The sequence below is a fragment of the Phascolarctos cinereus genome, unplaced genomic scaffold (genome assembly GCF_003287225.1).
Source record: "Phascolarctos cinereus isolate Bilbo 61053 unplaced genomic scaffold, phaCin_HiC Scaffold_726;HRSCAF=1367, whole genome shotgun sequence".
NCBI classification, from domain to species: domain Eukaryota; kingdom Metazoa; phylum Chordata; class Mammalia; order Diprotodontia; family Phascolarctidae; genus Phascolarctos; species Phascolarctos cinereus.
In genome coordinates this window covers 104,255,250-104,282,932 of record NW_027556098.1, presented here as the reverse complement: position 1 = coordinate 104,282,932, position 27,683 = coordinate 104,255,250, and the positions used below count along the sequence as shown (strand labels likewise).

General features: G+C 40.6%; 1 protein-coding gene across 2 annotated transcripts in view; it reads left to right on the top strand.

Annotated features, from left to right (window-relative positions):
- The window catches only part of DRD3 (dopamine receptor D3), a 62,239-nt gene that overhangs the window by 20,495 nt on the left and 14,061 nt on the right, over window positions 1-27,683 (top strand). For both annotated transcript variants that reach the window (XM_021007165.2, XM_021007166.2), the window contains exons 3-4: window positions 12,541-12,683; window positions 20,621-20,817. In XM_021007165.2, coding sequence (XP_020862824.1) covers window positions 12,541-12,683; window positions 20,621-20,817 — 340 coding nt within the window. The remainder of the gene's footprint in view (window positions 1-12,540; window positions 12,684-20,620; window positions 20,818-27,683) is intronic.

The window sequence follows — 27,683 nt, the reverse complement described above, 5'->3', positions numbered from 1 at the left end:
GCGGAGATTTCTTTTCCCCCCGACCTCTAAAATGGCACCCATCACACATGCAAACCTTGAAAGTCTTTGACAAAAGGCACAAAAGAGACCAGATGAGTCACAGGCCCCTGGAATTTTTACTTTGCATCTAAATAGCACATTATATTTGTAGAGGGCTTTCCAGTCTTGGGGGTAGGGGTTGGGGAGGTTTCTCTCCCAACAACTCTATGAGGTAAGTTCATGGAACTAAAGATTTTTTAAGTCCCCAGTCTGACAAAACAAAACTTAGTGAAAAGCAGCCCATTCTGTGCTCTGGGGGTTCATTAAATCCAAATCGTGAGTGGAAAGCAGTTCCTAGTTGGCAAAAATGAATTTGATTTGAACTAGCTCTGTATCTCTTGCTTCATATGTTGCTCCAGACCCTCTTTCTACCTTCAGTTACCCACTCCCTAGATATTCAGTTAGAGGTATGACACAGGGATGTTGAGGTCAGGGATCCTATTAAGGAGATTAAGAGGGAAGCCAGGAAAAGGACCATAAGTTTGAATAGAGTAGAGATGAGCTATACCCATATATGCCCACACTCCCTGAGGAAAGTCTTACTGATGGCCCCTACCTTTGCCCTCAGGGGAAGAGCCAGTGGTACTACTCTATATCTATTATCCCCTTGAGATAAGAACCAACTATAATGCTTACCCCACAGTGTGGACACACAACTGCTCTATGCATTTATTTATCTATAGGAAGAAATAAAATATTAGGATACTCTCACTGCAGGTGATGAGAATCTTGACACACCCATAAAGATATCTTCCATGGCCATTGGCCACAAAGTTCTCTTCTGATGCTTCATCATGGTGGGACTCAAGGTGAACTTGAATCCCTCAAGGTAATGGCAGCGGATTGTAAACTCTCACAGGTTCTACTATGCTAGAAAGACTCTGAATATAATTCTGGCAATAGACTGTGTCTGCTTTTCTAAGATCAGCCTAGCTAAGCACTCTGTCACCAGTAGACTGTCCACTTGGTAATGAATTATTTGGCCATGGTAATCCCATAGCCAAATACTATCATTCCCTGGATAATCCATCTTCCTGAAGTAGAGTGGATCAAGGGAAGGCAATGGTTTGCTGGAGGTCCTAGCTACATATCTCCAATGCCTCACTACTCATGCTGCTGCTGCTAATATCCTGACAGATGTCATAGTGGGACTTGGAGTCAGAAAAACCTGAGTTCAAATCTTGCCTCAGATGTTTACTAGTTGTCTGACCTGGGGCAAATCACTTAACCCCTCTCAGGTTCTGCTTCCTCATCTGTACAAAGGAGATGATAATAATAAAGGCTACTTCATAAGGTTATTGTAAGGATAAAAAGACACAAAGCATAAAGGATTTTGCAAGTATTGAAGTACTATATAAATGTTATTATTATTTTATTATTATTATTATTATCATAGCCATCCTGTTCCTTCAGATGGACATTAAGGCCAGGCATAGTGGCACCCATCTATAACCCCTACTACCAGAGGCTGAGGTTGGCTTAAGTGCAGGAATTCTTACCTTTAGTGAGTTTAATTAATTGGATATCCACATTAAGTCCAACACCAATATGGGAGCATCCCACAGAAAGGGGCCACTAGGCCACTTAGGGGAGAACTGGCCTAGGGGGAAAACTGAGCAGCTTCTGTGTGGATCACCAGTGGAATCTGACCATGAGTGGCCACAGACTTCTAGTCTGGAAAGACATAGGGAGAATGTCTCAAAAAAAAAATGTTAACTTTGAGCTGGGAGCAGCAACGATACCACTCATACACACACACACACACACACACACACACACACACACACACACACACACAGCCATTCTCCTACCCCAAACTAGGCCTTGGTTTCTAAACCTATGGAGAAATTCTACCCTCTAAATAAGCCTACAGCCGAATGGATAGTCACCACTTCCCTGACCCTAACAGCACTGATCCCTTGGGTGGGGAGAGGATGGATATGTATAAAAATATAGGCTATACATCCCTCCTGTCTAGACCCCTCTGCACAAGAGGCCACGCTTGGGGCAGGCTGTATGTCAGCCAGTCCACCTGAGTGACACCGCGTGTCAAGCACTGTGGTAAGTGCTTGGATATACAACAAAATGCAGAAAACAACCCTTACTGTCACAGATCCCACAATCTAATGGTATAGACAACATTCAAGCAACTATATATAAACAAGATTATATACAGGATAATTGGAGATCATTTCAGGAGCTTGGGAGGAGGGGGATCAAGAAAGGATTCTGGTGAAAAGTGAGATTTTAATTAGAACTTGAAGGAAACCAAGGAAGTCAGGGAAGCCAGGAGGCAGAGATGAGGAGGAAGGGAATTCCAGGCATGGGGGGATAGTCATTGAAAATGCTCAGAATCAGGAAATGGAGGGTCTTGTTTGAGAAACATCAAGACTGCCAGAGCCACTGATCATTTCATATGGGAATGAGTGAGATATAAGAAGATTGTAAAGGTAGGAGAGTGGCAAGTTATGAAGGGTTGTGAATGCCACAGGATTTTATATTTGATCCTAGAGGTGACAGGGAGCCTGTGGAGTGTATTGAATAGGAAAATGATGTGATCAGACCTGCGCTTTGGAAAGATCAGTGTGAGTGAAGGATAGACTGGGGAGGGGAACCCAACCAGAAGGCCATTTATTGTAAGAGTCCATGAGAGAGGTGATGAGGCCTGAACCAGGGTGGTATCAGTAAAATGCTCCTGGCATGAGGAGAACAGAAAATAGACCGTACTTTCAGTCACAGCCAGAATGCTCAGAGGCCACTAGGTCACTCTCCTCTTCCCCTTTAATTTATAGCCAAAGGTCTCCTACTTACCAGGTGGTCAGGCAATGATGACCTTGGCCTGTGATCATTATCTCAAGAGGAAGCAAGGGCTGGAAAGTAGGTTACAGGAACAGGTTGGATTTCAGAAGCTCCTCTTGGCTTGAGACGTTATAACCAGTTAAGACTCTTCCCAAACGATGCATGGCCTCAGTCTTTCTTATGGGGAGGCTATGCTGACCCACTGGACAGAACAAGTCCCAGGGTCTGTGCTGAACTTCTCAACCTGGGCAGAGGTGGTACAATTCTTGTAGCATTATGGTGCCCTCCAATGGCCAATTCTGGAACAGGCAGTGCATACACAATGTTGCCAGGAAGAAAAATCTTAAACTGTCTCTTTTTTCATGCTTTCTTAAAATTTAACCATGCCTACTTGAGCCCACATAACAAGAATCTTCAGCGCATGAAAATATTGAGACAAGCTAGATTTGGACCAAGAGGATCTGAGTTCAAATCCTTATTTGGCTACTTAATACCTATGTAATCTTGGGTGAGTTACTAAACCCCTGTGGGCCTCATTTTCCTCCTCTGTAAAAAATATAAAAGGAAGTGTAAGGCCAAATAACTCCTAAAGTCCCTTGAAGCTCTAAATCCATGCCGGTATTAAGCTTCTCCTTACAATTAAGGATGCAGAGGAGATATCGATGATAGATGTGACTTCACCAAATGGTAGAAGGTAGCAGAGCCAGGTTTGATCTCAGTCCCCACAACTGCAGATTCAAAGTTCTTTGATCATCGCGACATGCCAAGAGTGATTCTTTAGTGTCAAAAACAAAGGGCCTACTGAGAGAGGGGAGAGGTGGAGTTACTTCCACAAAGGAGATTCAGGAAGAGGCATCATGCAAGCAATATTTGGATTACTTTAGTCTTTTTCTGAGGTCAACATGAGGAATACAACACGTTTATTTCTGCCCTGCCCCTCCCCCAGTGTTTGTTTCTATACTCTGCCTCTGTGCCATGGTAAACATTACAATCCCATGGGGAAAGGAGCAAAGGAGCGTGCCAAGACTATACTGGTGGCTGGCATCTCTTCATCTTTCCTTGAGCAGCTGCCATTATCCTAAAGCAACTTAATTTTTTATATGTGTCATGAACCCCTTTGGCAGTTCGAGGAAGCCCTCAGAACACCTTATCAGAGTCTTTTTTATTTTTTATTTTATTATTTTTTTTTAGGCAATTGGGTTAAGTGACTTGCCCAGGATCACACAGCCAGTAAGTGTCAAGTATTTGGTCTGAGGCCAGATTTGAACTCAGGTCTTCCTGACTTCAGGGCCGGTGCTTTATCCACTGTGCCACCTAGCTGCCCCCAGAGTCTTTTTTAAAAATGATTGAAGGAAATACTAAATTTCAATTAGATGTTAGTAAAAATAAAGATGTCATTTATTCCCCAACCAACTTCATGTACATCCATGAAATCCAACTATGAACCCCAGGTAAAGAGCCCCTGGACTAGAACCTGTGTCAAGAGTCAGTATCAGGGATAGCAAAACTGTGACCCCCTCATGGATATGCTTCTGTAAAGACATCAGGGCCCACAGGTGATGGCAGGGTCCTATGAAATCAAAGCTATTCCCTACCCTAACCCAGGAGATTTTTAGCCATTTCAAAATGATTTTTACCTTCACTTAGCCTAATGAAACCTCTTTCTTCTTGCTGTTGAGAGAAGAACCAATTCCACCGCAATGCTGAAGCTGAGGCTCAGGCCTTCTCCTGTCCTCTTGTTCATTTTAGCACTTGTAGCTTCATATCTTGCCTGAAAATGAGATTTACATGGACACTGATGCTCTTTGGAAGGACTGGCACCTCAAAAGGCACTGAATCCAATGAGTGAGAAGCTTTCAGAAACCAGGCTAAATGCCCAAGCCTATTCTCCCTCCCTGCCCTCATTCCAGAGCCTCATCCAATCCTAATCCCAGCTGCAGGGCTGCAATTGTGCTCAGGAATGTCTTAGGTAGCCCCAGGGACTCCTCATCTGGGCCATGATGCCAAAGCATCAAAGTGTGGTCTGTAGACCTCTGGAGGTCCCCAAGACCCTTTTCAGGGGGTCTGTAAAGTCAACACTTTTCATAATACAGTCATCCCTCCCACATCTCAACTTTCCCCATTATGGTTTTCATATATCAAGGGGTGTCATAAGAAATTAAATGGGAATTTTTAGGGAGTTTTGTGGAAGCCACAGACACATGAAGGCCAACAGACAACACAGAAAAAGTTTAGAAACTCAGAAATGCATAAAATATATGTATAGTATTGCATGATATCAACATAGTTTATCTTTTAATACCATAATAATTCAGATTTCTTCTCTGGTATGAAGGGAGGGCCAAAAAATTTAATGTAGATTTTCCAGATCCCCGGGGTTCTGTGCCTCTAACCCTGTGATATGGAAGGGATAACTGTATTAAAAAGATACTATTTGTCTATTAAAATACTCTTCTTTTTCCCAACTACCTATCTGTATAAGGCATGATTTTCTTCACATACTTCTATTAAAACAATGTATCACAAGAGATTAAGTGAAGAAACATATGTGAAAATCCATCTCTCTTTAATGCTAGACATTAAAGAGAATTTCAAAAATATGTAAAACAATGCCACTCTTTTTCACTACTTTTTTGTTGTGGAAAATATAGTTATTTTTCGTAAAATATGGTGTTTATGTTAACATAAAAAGGCATATGATTACGTGAATTAATAAATAAATATTAAAAATTCATCAGTTTTCATTTCTAATTCAGTAAATATCAACAGATATAACCCACATAAGCTAAAGCTCTTTGGGATTCTCTGTGGTTTTTAAGAGTATAAAGGGGTCCTGAGACCGAAAAGTCTGAGAACTGTTACTCTAGAGAATATAAAAACCCTATAAAAGTCCAGGCCACACTATTTGAACTCCCTGTATAATCAAGATTTACATTCCTGAGTCTTGGCTAGAACTAAAAGGATCTTCTTACAGGGAAGAAGGCATTCACATAAATAGACTCTTTGGCCTGGTCTTTGGCCTACATAGATAAGGGGGGCTGCTAATGAAATGGGAGAGCCAAGAAATTTCCTGATTAGAGAAACCTGAGGAATTTGATCAACCAATACATTGTTAAGTATTTATTGAGCACGTACATGCTGTCATCAACCTGCTTTCATTGATATTGGTTACCATAAACTATTATTATTATGGTATGTTCAAATGTGCATATATGCAGTATGGTGCCAGATGACCTTCCAACCCTCATGAGTACTACTTGTATGATCTTAGGTAAGTCACTTAATGTTCTTGGGCCTCAGTTTTCTTCAGATGAGGGGTTGGAACAGATTACCTCTGAGGTCTCTTCCAGTCTATGAGGTCTCTTCTAAGTCTATGATCGTGTGTGTGTGTGTGTGTGTGTGCGTGTGTGTGTGTGTGTGTGTTAGTTATACATGCATTATATGTATATTTTAGTTATGGATATATCTGTCTAATTTATAGATTTTTTTGGTAGATCAGATTTATAATAAATAAATAAATATATATATGTATATGTATATATACATATATATATGTCAGCTAGGTGACAAGGTAGATAGAGCACTGGGCCTGGAGTCAAGAAAACCTGAGTTCAAATCCCACCTTGGACTCTTTTTAGCTACTTCTGTTTGTCTCAGTTTTCTCATCTATAGAATGGGGATAATGACAACACCTACTTTCCTGGGTTGTTGTGAGGATCAAATAAGATACCTGTAAAGTGCAGAGCATAGGAGTGCCTGGCACATAGTAGGTGGCTATAAATGGGCTTATTCCTTTCACACACACACACACACACACACACACAAACTTCTTATGTTTAACTGTATGCTTGCTTGGGGTGGGGGGGTGGAGAGAGTCTAGTGGGAAGGGGATAGGTTTAGAATTAAAGTGAATTGAATTCTTCATCTTCCTAGAAGCAGGGAGGAACAAGCTAGTGGGGAAAGTTATCAATTATTTATTGGCTCCAGAGTATGTCTGTCATCTCAGCTCTGCCAATGACTTGAGAGCCTGAGAGTCCCTAGGAGGAGGAATTTCACGTGAGATCTTAGAGCTAAGCAACCAGAATATAACACATCAGTCAAAATAAGGGGGTACTGGGAAGGACTTAGAATTAGTGCTAAGAGAAGGAAATCCTAAGTTCTGTGGTTCTAGGTTACAAGGTATACAGAGGGAAGCAACTTACATGCTAGTGCAAGGCATAGAAGATATTACAGGTACAAAACAGATACAAAAGCCACACCTCTACCTAAGGGGCAAGGACAGTAGTTAGATCCAGCTGTTGAATTTGCTTCAGGATATCTATACAGGACAGAGATTAGAGAAGCGGAGTGGGAGGAAATGATGATGGGGTGACAGACAGGGAGAGAAAAAGAGAGAAAGGAAGACAGAGATAGAAAGAGAGAGAAAAAGAATACCACTAAAACTGGCCTAAAACCCAAGGGAAAAATCTTTGAGGGCCAGAGAAGGATGGACCTTTATTGTGCAAGGAGCCAATCAGAAAAGGGCAATAGTCCCAGAGGTCCATGACCAGCAAGGATAGTCCTGAAGCTCATAGGCAAGATTGAGAGGAAGCTGAAGAAGAGGATCCTTGAGGACATGGATTGCCTTTTGCCTCTTTTTGTATCCTCAGCACTTAACACAGTGCCTGGCACATAGCAGATGCTTCATATATGTTTATTGTGTTGGATTATACTACCACTGTCCTAAACTCTCTAGCCAGAGCCAAAGAGAGTAAGCAGATTCTAGGAGGAATGAGACAGCTAATTTACCTGTCAAACTGAATCCGTCAGCTAGAAAATTTGATTTTAATTTAGCATTAAACAGACAAGATTGGGCCAAGTGGCTTCTTAGAAAAGACATAAAAGACAGGAGTCAATCAGGAAAGAAAAAAAAAAGGAACTAAGAAAATAAAAGCCCAATTCTCCATATCTTTGCATGTAGGAAGGCATATATAATTGTATGACCTTTGTCCTCATTTTAAACTTTAACCCTTTCTAAAAGATGTCACAGGCCACCTACTTCTACAGCCTTGTTTTCCAGATGAGGAAGATACAAGGAGGTTAAGTGACCTGACTTGCCCAGAGCCACACAGGTAGTAACCATTAGAGACTTCATTTAAACCCAGGTCTTCTGACTTCATACCCATTGCTCTACTATACTGCTAAAATCTGCATCCTTTTCTATAGGCAAAAGTGAGTTCAGGAAAATGATCCAACCATTCTGGAGAGCAATTTGGAACTATGCCCAAAGGGCTATAAAAATGTGCATACCCTTTGCCCCAGCAATAGCACTTCTAGGGATGTATCCCAAAGAGATCATACAAATGGGAAAAGGACCCACATGTACAAAAGTATTTATAGCAGCTCTTTCTGTGGTGGCAAAGAATTGGAAACTGAGAGGATGCCCATCAATTGGGGAATGGCTGAACAAGTTGTGGTATATAAATGTAGTGGAATACTATTATGATATGAGAAATTATGAGCAAACTGATTTCAGAAAAACCTGGAAAGACTTGTAAGCTCTGAAGCTGAGTAAAATGAGCAGAACCAAGAGAACATTATACAACAGATATGTTGTGCAATGACTAATATTGATAGATTTAACCCTTCTCAGAATACAAGGATCTAAGACATCTCCAAAGGCCTCATGATGGAAAATGCTACCCACAAAGAAGAAAGAACTATGGAGTTTGAATGCAGATCAAAGCATACTATTAGCTATTTTTTTTCTTCTGTTGTGTTTTGTTTCCTCTTTCTGGTGATTCCTCCTATTGGGTCTAGTTCTTACTTACAACATCACTAATGTGAAAATACATTTAACAGGTGTATATATATATATATATGTATGTATATATATGTCTGTATGTATATGTATATATAATATATATATATATATACATATATATGTATGTATGTATAGCCTATATCAGATTGCACGTTGTCTTGGGGAGGGAGGTGGGAAGGGAGGGGGAGAAAAAATAATAAGAAAAAAAGTGAGTGCAGGAAACCCAAATCAAAAAGAGAAAGAAAAATAGCAGCAAATAGGGGACATTAGCATGCCAAGTCCCAGGTTTGCCGACAAGAACAAACACTAGGTTGGTATCTCTTGTATGTAAGACACTGTGCTAGGTTCATGAGTGATATGAAGAAGTGTGAGGCATGGTCCTAATCTCAAGTAGCCTAGGTTCTTGCTGGAAAACAATAGTTAAATAGCAATTCAATATAATAAGGTTGTTGTTGTTCATCCTTCATTTTTTTTTTTTTGGTGAGGTAGTTGGGGTTAAGGGACTTGCCCAGGGTCACACAGCTAGTAAGTATCAGGTGTGTGAGGCCGGATTTGAACTCAGGTTCTCCTGATTCCAGAGCCAGTGCTCTATCCACTGTGCCACCTAGCTGCCCATTCCTCCTTTATTTTCAAAAAAGACCAATGACATCACAAGTGATGCCTTGATTTGGGTGTGAATTGGATTTAAGTGAGGCAGAGTTCCGCAGTCATCAGCCTCACTGTCTCTGCCTGAGTCATCAAAGTCCGGGCGGAAGGACAGAAGTCAAGACAACTGGTGATGGCCCAGGATGCAATGGGATGACCAGGGTGTCTTCTATGCATGACAAGCTCTGAGCCCTTCACAAGCACCTGCTTCAGCCACCTTCATGGCCATTGGAACAAATTGTTCTCATTCACCCATTCCACCAGGGAAAATCTTCACATGCCTGGGGTAGACATTCCCCTAACTCACTGACAGGTTTGAGGCCTATCGGTTACCCTCAACTTGGTTTAAGCCTGTCTATCAAGACGGTTTACTAGGGTATGGCCTCTGTACAAGCTATAGTTTCTTGGAGCCACAGGGGAGAGCCGAGAGGTAGACACCAAAGATGAATGAGCAGCCCTAAAAAGGCTCATCAGGCCCTCACAGCAGAGGTGTTAGTTGGCCCTGAACACCCCTACACACTATATGCATAAGGTAAGGTACATTACAAGGCAGTACATGATTAAGTGACAAAGGGACATAGGTAAATGCTATGAGTTTAGAGGCAGAAAATACAACAGGCTTCCCAGAGGAGGGAAGACTTGAGCTGGGCCCTGAAGAATAAGCTGCATTTGGATAGGCCAAGAGGGGAAGGAAGAATATTCCATGTCATTAGAGGTGAAAGAAGAATGTGTGTCAAAATACAGTGTCAAAAAAATGCAAGGCATTTTGGGAAAACAGTTGAGAGATTAATTTAGCTGGCATAGTTTCTGGTAGGGGAATAGAGGAAAATCAGAGTAAAAAGATAGGTTGAGACCACATTGTGGAAGGCTTTCAATAGTCAGGCTAAGAAATTTGAACTTTATCCCTTAAGGAACAGGGAATCACTTAAAGAGTTTTTAGCAAGAAGATACGTGATGAAAACTGTCATAGGAAGATTAATTTGGCAATTATATAGCAAATTTTGGTTTGAATCTTAGCTCTGCTACTCTCCATGTCTGTGTGACCTTGGGCAAGTCCCTGGGCCTCAATCACCGCATCTAAAAAATGAGAGATTTGAACAAGATGATGTCTAAGTTCCCTTGGAGAGGTTAGTGAGGAGAACACTGTTGTTGTTATTGTTTAGTCATTTTTCAGTCATGCCTGACTCTTCATGATCCCATTTGAGGTTTTCTTGGCAAAGACGCTGGGGTGGTTTGTCATTTTCCTTCTCCAGTTCATTGTATACATGAGGAAACTGAGGCAAACAGGGTTAAATGACTTGCCCAGTGACACACATGTAGTAAGTGTCTGAGGCTGGATTTGAACTCAGAAAGGGGAGAACACTCTATCTACTGCTATCATCGTACTACCTAGCTGGCCCTAGGAGAACATAGCCTTTGTCTAAATTTAAAGATGAGCAGAGCCTGAAATAGAATGGGAAAAGAAGGAATAGGGAAGGAAGAGGTTCTAGAGTTATCTTCAGGAGATAACTTGTTGATTGTCTACATGTGGGATCATTGGGAGGGAAAGGAGAGAGGGAGTAAAGTGTCAAGGCTCAGAGCTTGAGGTTGACTGGAAGAACAAAAGTAGCATTCACAGCTATGGAACTGGTGGGGGGGAAGAGAATGAGGAAAGATACAATTGGTTTTAAAAACTTTCAAGTTTGAAATGACGGTAGAACTTCAAACAGATTACATCCAATAGACAATTGGACATACATGTGAGAAGGTACATAAATAATTGTCCATAAAGAGACTGTATTTCAGTTGAATAAAAGCATGTCAACTGATTTTAAAAAAAAAGTTGTGGTTAGAAAATGCCCATCGTGTTTCCATAGGGAAAATAGAATCATAAATTGTTAGAGTTGGAAGAGACATTAGAAGCTCTCTAGATCAAGCCCCTCATAAAAACTCCTTTGGATTTCTCTATAATAGCCAAACAGAGTTTGATCAGTATTTGAAAACTTGCTATGAATACATTATTAGAAAGGTGAAATATCTTTAGCTCAGCTGGTCGGTCAACAAGCATTTATTAAAGGCTTTCTGTATGCCAGGCTCTCTGCTAAGAGCTGAGGATATAAAGAAAGGGTGGGGGAGAACAGTCCTCACATCTCAAGGAGCTTGGGTTCCAATGGCATCCCTTTCTCTGCCCGAATACGTCTAAAATGGAAACAGGACCCACAATTCACTGCCACCAGCTACCCACAGTTTTCAAAAATGAGGTATATGATTCCTCAGCTGGGCTAGAGGTGGAAGAAACAGCTCACCAGACCTAAGGGGAGTCAAGTCAATAAGCATTTATTATACACCAACAATGGCGGCAGACATAGCGCTGAGTGTGCAAAGTACTATGGATACAAAGAAAGGCAAAAGCAGGGTCTCTGCCTCAAGGAACTTCAAATCTAATGAGGGAAACAACATGCTAGTAACTACGTACAAACAAGACATAAACAGGATAAATTGAAAGCAATCTCAGAGGGAAGGCAGAGAGGGATGGAAAGAAGAGGCTCTCCAGCACTCTATGTGGTTAGATCAACAGTTTCTCTTTTATTGTTTGATTTTCTCTGTCCTATGCAATGTGTCTTCACATTTAACTGCATATCTTTGCCATCACTTGATCACCCTTTTCCTTCTAACTTTCCCAAAATCACTTCTACTTCTGTTGATCATCTTCCTTTGATTACTCTCCTTACTTTCCTACCTCCTTTACTCCTTTATCTGTGTCCCCATTTTAAGCCTTGTCTTAGGAGCAACTAGATTGAGGAAGAGAAAATAGATTTGTTCATCTTGACCCTGAAGGCAGAACTAGGGGCAGTGGTGGGGGAGGTGGGGGCGGGGAGGAGAGATGGAACTCAAAACTTTAAAAAAAGTTTAAAAATTGTTTTAACATGTAATTGGGAGAAAATAAGATATAAAAAATAGAAGATACCATCTCAAAAAGAAAAGAAGAGGAAAGGAGGGGGAGGAAGCTACAGTGGAGCCAATTTAAGCTTTAGGTAAGGAAAAACTTCCTAGCATTTTGAGCCACCCAAGAGTGGAATGGGTTGCCTTAGTGGGCTTCCTCTTACTGGAGGCCTTAACACAAAAGTTGGAGGGCCACTTTTCTATTCCGTTTAGAGGAGAATTCTTGTCCAGGTGTGGATGGGATGCTGAGATCCCTTCCAACTCTAAAATCCTGTGGTTCTGTGATGGTCTATATCCTTCCCTCTGTCTTAGGAGCTGACTGCTTTTTTCAGATACATAGCTGTGGTCATGCCAGTTCGTTACCAATACAGCTCTAGCCAGAGCTCCTGCCGGCGGGTTTCTTTCATGATTGCTGTGGTCTGGGTGTTGGCATTCGCAGTCTCTTGTCCTCTGCTCTTTGGACTCAACACAACAGGTAACAACAATACTTCATCCTTCAGAGTTTCTGAGATTTGAATTGTGCAAAAGTCATGGAGATATTGCTTTACAATAAAGGCTTTCTGTATGTAAAGATACAGATCTGTACAAAGTACAAATAAATGTGTCGATGTATGTGCAGTGCAGTGCTATAAAAGGAGCATTGGGTTGGGGCAGTCAACAAATTCTGTCACTCACTGACTAGCCTCAGGCAATTCACTTAATTTGAGCCTTGGTTTCAAGGGCATGCTTGAGCCAGCTCAAGCTGATTGTTAAATCTTCAATGTCAGCATTTACATCTTGGAAATCAGCAAAGGCTACAAATCAAGGATTCATTTATTAATAGTCTTGTTGAATATCTAGACTTATGAAAGTGAGAGAAAAAACTAATAATGCAAGTTAAACTTAGAAGTGAGTCTTGTGTACATTTTTTGGGTGGGGAGAGCTGGTTGTTACACACTTAGCATACGCCTATTCAATTTTCTCATCAGTAAATGGAGACAATAATGCTTGTACTCCCTATCTCACAGGGAAATTTTGAGGAAAATATTTTGTAAATAACAATAATAACAGTAATAGCAATAATAGCTAGCATTTATATAGTGCTTTAAAGTTTATTTACATATGTTATCTCATTTGATTCTCTTAATAGTACTGTTATTTTGCCCATTTGACAGTTAAGGAAATTGAGGCTGAGAATGTTAAGTGACTTACTTGGGGTCATGGAACTAGTAAGTGTCTAAGGCATTTGAATTTGAACTCAGCTCTTCCTTATTCCAAATCTATCCCTTTATCCACTGCAACCATCCTAAAGCATTATATAAATGCAAAGTTACTAATAGACGACCTATGCTATAATTAGCATTAGTTGATACTCAGAGTTGAAGAAGTTTCTGATCTCTGGTTCAGCTAACCAATCAATAAGCAGCTATTACATGCCTACTCTGTTTCTAAGAACTTTGCCATTAGAAGATGTCATATTCAACAAATACCCAGCGGAACTTCTAGAAATGTCCAGGAATCCAGGAAGAGCAGGAGGGATGGGGATCCTGCCCTGCCCTGTTTAGTGATGTCTGACTTGCTGAATGCTTAAAATAAAAACATCATAGGTTAATGTAGATTTTCCCAAAAAGCCCTTGCCTAAAAGGGAAGAATCCAGCTTTGAGAAAGCAGGAATGGCTGTCTTCCTGTCTTCCTCTTTCTGCCTAAGAGAAAACAGGGAGAGATAGAGGAACAGGGATGATTTTGAGAGTCAGGAGGAATGGGAAATGGGCTTTTGAGAAAGGAGAGAAAAGAAGAAGAAGAAGAAGAAGAAGAAGAAGAAGAAGAAGAAGAAGAAGAAGAAGAAGAAGAAGAAGAAGAAGAAGAAGAAGAAGAAGAAGAAGAAGAAGAAGAAGAAGAAGGCACTTTATTTAGAGAGACAGGAATTTCTGTTCTTTTGTGTGTGTTTGCTGGGGAGGGATGAGGTATCTGTCTCTGCCTGTTTTTCTGTCTTTCTCCATCATATTTGTACATCTGTCTGGCTCTCCCCCATCTGTATGTGCGCCTCTTTCTCTCTCTCTCTCTCTCTGTGTATAAAATGTACATGATTTTTGCATGTCATCTCCATGAATGTGAGCTCCTTGAGAGCAAATATGGTGGGAGGTTTTCCCTTTCTTTATATCCTTAGAACTAACACAGTAAGGAGCACATAGTAAGTGCTTAATTGCTTGTAATTAAATGATTGATGCATTAGTCTGAAGTGTGTGGTGGCACTACAATGTTTCACTCAGAAAAGCAGAGCCTCAGGCAATTTCATCCAAGTTAACAGGGTGACAAATTGTCCTACATTTTGGGATCCACCATATCCAGAGAAAGAAAATTAAATTACCCATAGACCTGAGAGGGGTATAAATTGGGGAAAGTACTAAGTTAAAAGGATTCCCCTTAATCAACAAGCATTTAAGTGATTACTATGTGCCAGGCTCTGGGCTAAGCCCTAGGGATACAAAGAAAGGCCAAAACAGTCCCTGATCTCAAGGAGCTCATAGCCCTCAGCCCCTTCTTCTCTACTGTCTTCCCAACAATAGGTAGGAAGAGGAAAAAGTAAGTCCCTCTAGTGATACAGATACCACTTCTATTCCCTTCCAGGCTTCCAGTCCAACTAAGATGCACAGATAAGTGAGAAGGCTGAGCTAGGTTACTAAAGAGTCTTTAGAAGAGATCTGTCTACCCTGAGGCTGTGTCTGCAGCACCTCCTCTAATCTGAACTGGTTCCTTGCTCATTGACCCTTGACCTCATCCTGCCAAAAAAAAAATAGTAATAATCCTAGAAAGAGATATGTAGCACACCCCCTTACGTGCTCTAAAAAACCCTCAGGCACTAAAATTCATGTGGCTGTAATTCGTTCTGAAAGGGGCAGGTTATATATGTCTATAATTGAGAAATACAGTTTAAATTGGTAGAGTGGAACTATTTTTTTATTATTATTATAGCAGCAGTGATAATGTTATTGTTATTGCCCAAGTTTATATAAGCTTTTAAGGTTTACTCAAGACTTTCCTCATGGAAATGAATCCAATTCAACAAGCATTACTTAATCAGCTGTTATGTGCAAGGCATTGCTAGGCACTGGAGATACAAAGACAAAATTTTAAAAGTCTCTGAGCTCAGGGCATTTACATTTTATTGGGCAGATGCCACATCTGTATATATATGTAAATACAAGGTAATTTGAAGAAGGAGAGAGCCCTAACAATCAGTGGAACTAGGAAAGGCTTCCTATAGTGAGTGGCTCTATTATCCTCAGTTTACAGAAGAGGAAAATGAAGCACAGAGAGGTTCAGCAACTTGCTTATGGTCATTCAGCTAATCCGTGTCAGATACTAGAGGCAGGAAATTGGCTTACAGAACAAACTTTTGATTTTCCCTTTCTGTAGTCTTGCAATGACAATGACTGCCCATAGAAACCCCCATTCCTAGTGTCCTCGTAAATGGAGCACTTAGCCTTGGCACTCAATCAGATTAGCCCAGCCCCACACCAGGGATCCAGAATCCAGTGTCCTTTTATCATCATCCTTCTGTGAATAATGTTAATAAAGATAATAATATGTAGCATTTATATTGTACCTGCCAGGTACCAGGCATTGTGCTAAGTGCTTCATACAAATATTTACTCATTTGAGTCTCACAACAACCCTGTAAGGCAGCTGCTATTATTATCTCCATTCTACAGAAGAGGAAACTGAGGCAAACACAGGTTAAGTGACAGGTCACACTAGTGAGTGTCTTAGGCTAGTTAGATATAGTGTTGCTCTGATCCTGTGCCTCAATTCTAGTAACTAGGCTCTTGCTTTGTTCCTTGGGGCCAAGTGAATCAATCAACGAGCCAATCAACAAAACATTTGTTATTTTTTTGCAGTCACTTGGCTATCTTGAAGATACACAAGAAAAAACAACTCCTGCCCTCAAGGAGCTTACATTCTAATGAGAAAGATAACATTGTAATGCATACAGCTATATTTATGTATTACAATGTTATATATTCAGATATATTCAAAGCAGGTGGAAAGGAGGTTCCAGTAACTGAAGGCATGGGAAAGCTTCCCAAGAAACACTTCAGCTGAGTTTTGAAGGGATTATAGGAGGTAGAGAGGAGGAGAGAGCATTTTAGTGATGGAGGGCAGCCAGGGTAAGAACGTGGAGAAAGGAGATGGAGTGTTTTGTGCAAGGAGCAGCAAACAGGCCAGTACGACTGGACTGGAAAATTTGTGGAAGGGAGTGACGTGATATATAAGAAGACTGAACAGATAGGAAGGAGCCAGATGGTGAAGAAGTTTCAATACCCAACCAAGGACTCAGAAGCCATACTCTTCCATTGATATTATTAGGGAGATCTCAACACTCCTTGCAGACCACGTCAGTCAGTCAGTAAACATTCATTAAGTGCCTGCTATGGGCCAGGCACAATGCCAAGAGTGGGGATACAAGGAAAGGCAAAAGACAATCCCTGCCCTCAAGGAGCTCACAGTCTAAGGGGGGAAACAACATACAAACAACTATACGCAAGCAAGAGCTACGCAAGATAAATTGGAGGTAATCAGCAAAAAGAAATACCTAGAATTAAGAAGGAATCATAGGGGCAGCTAGGTAGTGCAGTGGATAGAGCAGTGGCCCTGAAGTCAGGAGGACCTGAGTTCAAATTCGCCTCAGACCAAACACTTGACACTTACTAGCTGTGTGACCTGGGCAAGTCACTTAACCCCAATTGCCTAAAAAAAGAAAAGGAAAGAAAAAGAAGGAATCAGAAAAGATTTCCAGTAGAAGGTGGGATTTTATTTGGGACTTTAAGGAAGTCAGAGAAGCCAGGAGGCAGAGATGAGGAGGGAGAGACTTCCAGGCATGAGGAATAGACAGAGGTAAATGCCCTGAGTTGGGATATGGAAGGTCAAACAGTATTTGGTTTCTCTGGCAAGCATCCCAGAAGCCCATGAAGAATCCTTGTCATGCTTGGCAGCATCCATCAGAGAGTTCAATAGGATTGGTTTAAATAGAAAACAATTGGACTGAAGCACATGAATTCCCAACTTGGATTTGCTCTTGGCCTTGTGATTCACATCTCTGGCCACACGGAAACTCCCTGCACAGAGTTGCTTGTTCAGCCTGGCCGGGCTAAGCAGAGATACCTCGGCACAGCAGCTATTTCAGAGACTCTGCCACCGCATGTGACCGCCTGGAAGGTGTTGTTTGTCCTTCCTTCTTGAAGAGGCCCAATGACATCAGGAAGGTGATGTCTTGACTTGCAAGTGAATTGGATTTACGTGAGGCAGAGCTGTGCAAAGTCACCAGCCTCACTCTCTCCTCCAGAGCCATGTGAATCCAATGGCAAGACATAGATCAGGATAACTAGAGATGGCCCTGGATGCAGACGGAGACCTTGGCCTTTTTAAGTGAAGGTCTTTCCCAGGTCTCACTTTGTCTGAGACTATTCTCATTCAGTAATTAAGGCTAGGTAAGATGAGGCAAAAAAAAAAAAAAGGCCTCTTTTACCTACTTTAAAAAAAAAAATCAGTCTTGGAGGGGGAGACCCTCAGGACCTCTATATGGCCTAGTGGAAAGAATTCTGTCTCTACAGTCAGAAAATCTGAGTTCAAATTATGCTGCGGGTGCTTCCTGCCTATGTAACCTTGAGAAAGCCACTTGATCTCTCTGTCCTCAATTTCCTTGTCTTTAAAAATGAGGGGATTAAATAAATGAATAAAAAATGTTTAAAAATGAGGGGATCAGACTAGCTGGTTTCTGACCTATGTCTCTAAACCTATGACCTGATCCCATCTACTGAGTACACAGGGGAGTTTTTGAACAGGACTTTCATGGCCTGGTAAATGAATTCAATCGGTCCTTAAGCCAGACGGGTTTGGGGAGAGAGGCACTACTGATAAAGCAGATGTTCAGGCCAGGCAGCAGGTCAGGTGATCAAAGGGAGAAGGGCAGGCTCTGCTCCTCTAATCAATGGAAAAGTTGTTTCCTCCAGGGTTACTTTACCTGCTGGCAGACATGCCAGAAGTGTATCATGTGTGGAACTCAGCCCTATCACCGAATCCTAAGACTTTACTTAGGGAGAAAAGGGAAGAAAAAGAGAAAAATCAAGCTCCTCTTTGACAGAATGTCTCCTATTTACCAAAGGGTTTCACAACAGCCATCATAAGTAGACAGTGACCTAGCAGAAGTCAAGCCAGGATTCAAATCCAGATTTCCTGGCACAGTGGAAAGAATACTGAATTTGAAGGAATCAGCATAGAGTCTAAGGGACTGAGTTTGAATTCCAGAGATGCAATTTATCATCCTTACGACCCTGAGCAAATCACTTAATTATTTGGGGCCTCAGTTTTCCCATCTGTAAAATGGGGAGACTTGTATCAATCACCAATTTCAGTTCCTTGGACATGATGCTCCATCACTCATCTCCAGATTTTTAACTGTCCCTCATGTCTCCTTTACCTCTGCTTATTAGTGTCCCTGACTTCCTTCAAGACTCAGCTCCAATGCCACCTTCTGCAGGAAACCTTTCTCAACCCTGTGTACTAATACATTCCTGCAGTGGTGTGTCAGAGCTGAGAGCTGATTGTTAAATATTCATTGTGAGCCTTGACACCTCAGAAATCTGCAAACACTACAAATCAGGGATTGATTTATTATTTTGTCGATTGTCTAGACTTACCAGAGTGATGGAAAAAAATGTTAATAATACAGATTAAACTTAAAAGTGGTACATACATTTTCCACACTCACCCCCAGAGCGCTGGTTCTTAAACATTTACCAGCATACTCCTCCTTCCTGTCTCAGAGTATCTTCCTTCCACTCTGCATACATCTTGTATCTACTTGGTTCATACATTATTCCCATTGGAATGCAAGCTCCCTGAGGACAGAGACTATCTTTTTGCCTTTCTTTGTATCCCTAGGATTAGAAGAGTACCTGACATATAGTATATGCCTAACAAGTGTTTTTTGATGATTAATGAGGACAAGTAGGTGGTACAGTGGTTAGAGTGCCAGGCTGAAACTACAAATGGAGTCATGAAGAGTTGGATACAACTAAAAACAACCGAAGAATAATACTGTAGTCTATTAAATATGCAATGGTTATTGTTGTTGTTCAATAGTATTATGTCTAAAAACAATGTACATGCCTTAAGTAAAAAATACTTTATTGCTCAAAAATGCTAACCATCCTCTGAGGCTCCAACGAGTCCTAATCTTTTCACTGGCGGAGGATCTTTCCTTGACGTTGATGGCTGCTCACTGATCCAGGTGGTGGCTGCTGAAGGCCCATTTGGCTGTGGCAATTTCTTAAAATAAGACAATGAAGCTTGCCCCATTGATTGACTCTTCCTTTCACTTGAACAGTTAGAGGACATCATAGGGTTACTAATTGGCCTAATTTCAATATTATATCTCAAGGAAAAGGGGAACCGCCCCTCAGTGGAGCAGTCAAAACACACACATTTATCAATTAAGTTCACCCTCTTCTATGGGCATGGTTCATGGCACCCCAAAACAGTTATAGTAGTAACATCAAAGATCACTGATCACTATAAAAGATATAATAATAATGAGAAAGTTGGAAATATTGCAAGAATTACCAAAATGTGACCACATGCCGTTGGAAAAATGGCACCGACAGATTTGCTCAATGCAGGGTTGCTACAAACCTCCAATTTGTTTAAAAAAACCTCAGTGTCTTCAAAGCACAATAAAGGAAACTGCAGTAAAATGAGGTATGCCTATAATTCAAGATTCTGCTGTGTAGGGTGGAGTTAGGTCCTTCTACGTGGTCTGCAAAAGCTAAAAGGAGATCATGTGCTTCTGGTGCTATTTATAACTAGGGTCAACTACCACCATTCTGTACCCTACCCAGTAAAAAATAGGACAAAACACTGAGATAAAGGACAATCCCATATATTCATGGAATGCGGATGTTCTTGCCATTAACTTCTTGATTATGAGGCAAAGCAATATCTAATTGGGTGCCAAGCAAATATTGTGGCCAGGAGAAACAGGCCCATTGAGGGGTAGATTGATGGGATAGCCCCAAGAATACAGGAGTAACTGGAGTTCTATAGGATGGAGACAAAAGGATGAAGTTCCACTACCATTCATTCTCTTTCCCAACTATCCGAGTGCCCTTGGCCAACTCTTGTCACCTGGTGTTAGCCCATTTTACCCTTTGGTCTATTCTATGAATCCTCCCAAAACTATATCTATTGATGAGGTTCCACTTTCCCCGAAACCTTCATTCAGATTCAGATGGGGAGCTGCCTGCTGGGGTTTGTAGTCACTGCTGCTCCCAACTCTACACACAGCTTTGGCCATTCCCCAATGGATAATGACATCCCCACTAAGGTCTGCAAATAGTTCTCCTTTCTCCTTTTCGCCTTTCTCTCTCCTCACAGGGGATCCCAGTGTCTGTGCCATCTCCAACCCAGACTTTGTCATCTACTCCTCAGTGATTTCCTTCTACTTGCCCTTTGTGGTGACTCTCCTCATCTACGCTCGGATCTATGTGGTATTGAGAAGAAGGAGGAGGAAAAGGATTCTCACTCGGCAGAACAGTCAATGCATTAGTGTCAAACCTGACTACCCCCCACAAGTAAGAACCCTATTGGATCCCAGAAAGGCCATAGGAGGCATCACCTGCCCCAACAGCCTGCCCATTTTGGTGGTCCATCAGTCACCATTCTAGCCTGCCATTTTGCAAGTCCAAGTCCAGATCCTATTCTCCCATCTAATAGGTGCTGACTGCACTTCTGAAGCAGAACAGACATTTCCCCCAAAGAGTTGAAGAAATCACCAGAATCTAACAATAGGTCTAGTGAATCCACCTTAATGGGCATGATTTTGGGCAAGATCTGGCTGTTCCACTTTTCTCAGAGGCCATTCCTCACTGAAGAATGGAAACCAGGAAGAGACACTAGCTTTGGAATCAGAGAAACAGATTGCAAGTCCCAGCTCTGCCCCTTACCCAATGCAAGTCCTTTAATAAGTCACTTCACCTAAGTCTCAGTTTCCTCATCTGTAAAACGGGTTAGGGTTAGGGTTAGGGTGTTACCTGCTTCACAGAGCTGTTGTAAGGAAAACATTTTGTAACCCTTATTTATTATTTTTATTGTAAGAAATGATTTCTTAATATAAATATGAGGATTCAATCTCAGGGCACCTTTTAAGAGTTGCTGGGGCTAGTGGCAAATTCTTTTCTGGCAAAATCTGCCACTGTAAGAAGGTAATGGCTACTAGATGAGATGGGCTAGATGTGCTAGAAAAATGCAGCTTCTGGGCTCAGAAAAGGAAATATCTTTGCCTTAAGGGTACACTTCTAATTGCTCCTGAAGTGAGGTAGAAAGAAATTGTTGCCACACAGCTATAGGCAACTAGGTGATATGATGGATAGAATGCTGAGCCTGGTCAGGAAGACCTGAGTTCAAATCCAGCCTCAGCTACTTTCTAGCTGTGTGACCCAGAGCAAGTCACTTAACCTCTGTTTGCCTCAGTTTCCCCATCTATAAAGTGGGAATAATAATAGCACTTGCCTCCCAGGGTTGTTGAGAGGATCACATGAGATAATCATTATAAAAGTGCATGGCACATGATAAGTGCTATGTAAATGCTAGCTATTATCATCATCTATCAGGTATCCTAAGAATGTGGATATGAAAAAGAAGTTTTAATTTTTAGTAATCTCAAGCCAAAATTTAGCATTTCTTTCCACTATGAAGGTAGGCAGCAAACATTATTCTGAGAAGGGGGACCATGGGCACCACCAGAATTGGCCAGAGGAACCTACAACATAAAAACATTAAGAACCCCTTGCCCTGGGTGGGGAGGGGGTATGGCACATTTGTTCTTGGGCTTCACATGCAGCACTCACAGATAGGAATGATAACAACTAGAACAATTGATCCCCTGTGGGGTCAATGGAAAAAACCACTGGATTTGGAATCAGACCTCGGTTTGAATCTTGACTTTGCCTCTTATTACCAGTAGAACCTTGGGCAAATCACTTCATCTTTCCAGGGCTTAGTTTTCTCATATATTTTTACAGTCTGGCAGTTGGATTACATACTCTCTCAAATCTCTTCCAGCTCTCAATCCTTTTATCCTAATGCCTATTATGTAAAAGCTCCTATGTTAGGTGCTATGTGGTACACAATGGGATATCAGACATCATCCCTCCCTGCCACTTTTCTGCCCTGTTCCACTGGGCTTTATATTGGGAAGCTAGAGGGATGGGGGAAGTGGCCATCTGGCCACCTGCCCAGTAGTCAGTTTGGGACTGGCTACCTGAGTTCTGCATGCACGTGTGTATGTGTACCGCTCCCCCCTCACACATACAATGAGCATTGGAAGGCCTTTTTGTTGCCTCCATGACCTCCTGGTTCCTTTCTTTCTCTCTGCTGCATATTTATTTATGGTTTGTAGCACCAGTTTGAGGTGTAATTCTGTGCTTTTGAAGAGAAAACAGCAGGCTGGGGAGGCTCTTTGGGGCTAAGAGTGCCTTATTTTGTTGTTTAATGTTGGATATGGAGGAAAGTGAATGTGTTTTTCCATTCCCCTCTCCCTGGGTTGATGGTAAATTGTAAGAAACTGTAGAGATTAAACATAGAGCCCTGTTTTAAAAAAATACAATCTAATCGAAGAGGTTAGACACAGTAAGTTAAGGGGAAAAGCTCCATTTTAGAAGTCATAAGACTTCTACAAATTCTAGCTCTGACTTTGTCACTAACTCATCTTATGACTCAGAGAAAGTCATTCTTTAGCTGTAAAGAGGTGTCTAAGGCAGGAGTGTCAGACTCAAATAGAAAGGAATTCCTTTAGGCTGCATATTGATTTAGAAAAAACACAACTTGGCATTATCTATGTTGTACTGCATTTTTTATTTATTTTGTACACATTTCCCAATTATATTTTAATCTGGTTCAAGCTGTCTGGGCAGCTTCTATCTAGGTCCTGACTATGATACCTCTGCCCTAAGGTCTTTTCATATCATACTATGACTGTATACATGGAAAGTTAAATAACTCGTACATTTGTTAACAAGTATAACTAATCGTAAAGCAGCATTTAATAAGTATCACATGACCCAAGGTCTACATTGTCTACAAGGACATCTTCATGCCTTACTGGCTTCTTAAATTATGCAAGTAGAGAAAGGCTTATCAATCATAGGCTAGTTTCTGGGTAAAAGATTCGAGTTGAAGGAGAATTAGAAAAAGAAATTACAAATAAGGAGATTTAAAGGGTTTGGGAATTGTGAAGATGACCAGAGACAGAAATTTGAAGAGAATAAATTTGAAAGGACTGGTACTAAAGACAAGGTAGGAAGAGGAAGAAGTTAGTTTAAAAGGGAATGGGGTGGGGGGAGAGAGAGCTAGATATGCTAATGAAGTAAAACAAGTAATACTTTGGCAGTCATTACCAATGAAATCAAGGGAGACTAGGAAGAACGATAAAGAACAGAGGACATCCAAGATATTGGAGAAAGACGAATGAAAGGAGGTAGGCTCCTCACATACCCCATACAAAACACAATAAGTATATACACCAAAGAGAAGAAAAATGCCTAAAAATGAACATATACAAGAAAATATAAACCAACCAAGATTTAGAATGAGAAAAAATGTTAAGTATGCCAGTCCAATACCAAAATATTGCTGAATGACCAAATCAACTGAATGGTGATGGATAAAGATAGAGAGGGATAAAGAAACGATTCAGGAGGGAGGAGGTAAATTTTAAAACTCAAAATCTTATAAAAGTGAATGTTGAAAACTAAAAAATAGTTAATTAATTTAAATAAATAAATGATTCAGTATATCCCAAAGCAAGGGATAAACGGCTCATTCAAAGAAATTATTTAAGAACTAGAAATACCAATAAACTAGCAAAATTAAATAAAAGGGGAGCTTTATAAAAAGCTTTTTCAAAAAATTACATGAGGCCAATTGAAAATTTAAAATACCCCCAAAAAACAAGAGGAAATCATGAAGAAAATCATGACCAACATGGAGACTTCCTCCCAATCTGTAGATTTATGTGTAGATTTTTCTTACAACAGAAAACAGAGCCCATAAATACAGAGCAATTAAGAATATTGGCTCAAAAAAAAATCATTGAATTGTCAAAACTATTGAAGAACATAGAGATCAAAGTTATAGGCCTGGAAGATACACTATAATCTTGAAAAAAGATCTTAATTTAGAAAGATCAAGGTCACCCAAGCCATTGCCAACCATCTTGACTTTGCTTTCCAACGTTCTTTGATGTCTCTGGAGAAGAAGATGAGGCTGGTGACTTTGCATAGTTTTGTCTCACTTACGTGCAGTTCACACACAAGTTAAGACATTATCTCCTGGTGTCAATAGTCCTCTTTGAGAATCTTCATTCTCAACAACATTCTGAACAACAGCAACAACAGAATTTCAAGGTTACTACCATCTCACAGAATTTAAAAGAATCTAGGAAAGTCTTAACACTCTATTTCGAGAAACTGTCCAAGAATATTTCCAAGAAATGGCTAAAACAATTTATGAAATGTGTGTAAGAGAGTGATCCTTGAAAGCCCAGTACCTAATATCAGAGAAGTGAGGACAGTGGGGCATCAAGACCAGAGTTCTTAACCTCTTCTGTGTCATGGACCCCTTTAATAGTCTGGTGAAGCCTGCATATCCCATCTCAGAAGAATGTTTTTAAGTGTATAAAATAAATTACATAGAATTGGTAACTAATTATATGATATATAGTACATGTAATACAACATGTAATATACAGTTATCAAAAAATGTTTTTTAAGCCGAGTTCATGGAGGTCACGTTAAAACCCCCTGTGTTAAACTAACCAAAAAAGATTTAGCCACAGCACGTTGATCTTTTTATGAAGTGGCAATTAGTTTCTTGAATGACTCAGAAAGGAAAAAAATACAACAGGATAAAGAATGATAGGTCAGACATTTGGGTGACCTTTAAAAGTCAGTTTACATTGTCTAGGAGAGAGACTTAGAAAGAAACCCAGGTCCTAATGGAACAAGCAGAAAAACATGACACCAGAAAAAGGCAAATGGAACAAAGAGTACAGAAGAATAAGCAGAGGAAACTGCCACAAACAAGGTGGGCCAAGACTCCAGGACCCAGTACAAGATGTTTTGGGAGAAAGGTTGTGTTGCTGAAACCTCTAGATTGTAAAACAAAAGCTAATTTTCCAGTATCTCCTTTCTCTCTTTCAAATCCTTCACAGGGGCCTGAAGTCTTTTCCTCTTGGGGTATGTGTGTGTGTGTGTGTGTGTGTGTGTGTGTGTGTGTGTGTGATGTATGTATATACATATATTCTCATTATCTTTGATGTAATTTTCTCTTCTTTTGATAATTTCTTGTTTCACTGTTATTATTTAATAAGGCGCTTTTTTTTTTGGTTTCCATATGGATTCCTTGATCATTGTATCATGATTTACTATAGTTTCATTTCATTGCTTAGAATTGCTGATCTTCAACATTGTCTATCTTCTCTTAGCCTAGGACGTCATGAAGTGTATGGTATTTGAGCAGAACTTTAAGAGGCAACAGCAATTACAAGGGGTAGAAACAAGGGAGATGAGAAAGAGAACTTGTTTTTCTGCAAAGTAATTGCTTTATTTCTCTTTTAGGTTTCTGAAGTGAACACCCAATTAATGCTTTTTTTCTTTCCTTTTCACTATTATAGTTAGTTGAATACCTCAGAGGCATTGAAATCTCAATGTAACCAAAACAACATTGTTCATGTTCTCCTGAAGCTTCTCTTCCTAATTTCGTTAGGGTGTTATCATCCTTTCAGTTACCCAGGTTTGTAGTCTTGATGTCCTCCTCAATTCCTCAGTATCTCCTCCCCTTTCCTATATATAAAATTAATTTCCAAGTCTTGTTAATTCTACCTCCTCAATATCTCACTTACATTTTTATCCACTAACATACCCTAGCTGACCTAGACCAAAGGTCAGGAAACTATAGTCTGAGAGCAAAATCCTGCCTGAAACCTGTTTTAGTAGTAGGAGCTAAGAATTGTTTTTATATTTTCTTTTTAAAATGTTTTCCTTTCATTCCATTTCTCTCCACTCCAATTTATCCTTCATGCTGCCTCAGAATGGATATTCCTTAAGCATAGTTGTGACTATTCATTCCACTGCTCTAGAAGCTTCAGTGCTCCCCTACTGAATGTTGAATTATCAACCAACAAGCACTTTAACTTCAACTAGGTGTCACGTACTGTGTGAGGCACTAAAGGTAGAAATACAAAAAGGAGTTATTCTCTGGCCTCAAAAGCTTACATTCTACTAGGGGGATGCAACATGTTCCAGATAGATAAATAATAGGCCAGATACAAATTTTAAATGCAGTGATTTGTGGAGTTCCTATTAACAGGGAGAATTAGAAAAGGCTTCTTGAAAAAAAAAAGGTGGGACTTAAGCTGAATTCTGAGGAAAGCTAGGGATTCCAAGAAGTAGACATGAAAACAGAGAGCATTCTGGGGATCAGAGATACCCTGTGTAAAGGGGACAGAAGCGGGAAAGAAAATGGCACCCATAAGGAACAACAAAAAGTCTTTCTTGGCTATAAGGTAGCATATGTAATGGTGATGTAGAGTAAGTCATGTATAATCATCCCGGAAAGGTAGCCAGCCTGGATCTAGACCATGCAGGACTTTAAACACCCAACAGAAAGATGTATGCTTTATCCAAAAGGTAGTGGGGGAGGAGGGTCACTGAAGCTTCTTCAGTAGTGGAATGAAAAGGTCAGACCTGCAATTTTAAAATATCCATTTAACAGCAATGGGGTGGGTGTGAGGCTGTAGAGAATAGGGGTGGGGATTAAGACTGGAACAAGACAGACCAATGAAGAAGTTACTGCATTAGTCCAGGCAAGAAGAGGGCTCAGGAGAGACAAAGGGAAGACATGTAGATTTGTCAGGATACACACACACACACACACCACACACACACACACACACACACACATGCTGAAAGAGAGAGAGAGAGAGAGAGAGAGAGAGAGAGAGAGAGAGAGAGAGAGAGAGAGAAGGAAATGAAGAGATGGGAGGGAGAAATAGGGGGTGGAATTGAAAAGATTTGGCAATTGATTGGATATGGGGTATGAAGAAGAATGAAGAGTTAAAAATTGGTCCTAGCTTATGAACCTGGGTAACTGGAAAAATATTAGTACCCTCACCTCCCAAAAGGAAATGGAGATGGTATAAGGATCGGTAAGTTTCATATGAAATGAGCTCTGTTTTGGACATGTTGATCTTGAGATGCCTATTAGACATGTCGATGGAAATGTCTAGCAGTTAGTTGGAGATGTGGAATTATAGATCTCAGGATTAGGGAAAATATAAAATAGGTGGCATTGTAGATAGAGTGTTGGGCTTGGAGTCAAGAAGATCTGGGTTCACATCTGACCTCAGACACTTACTAGTCATGTGATCTTGGGGAAGTCC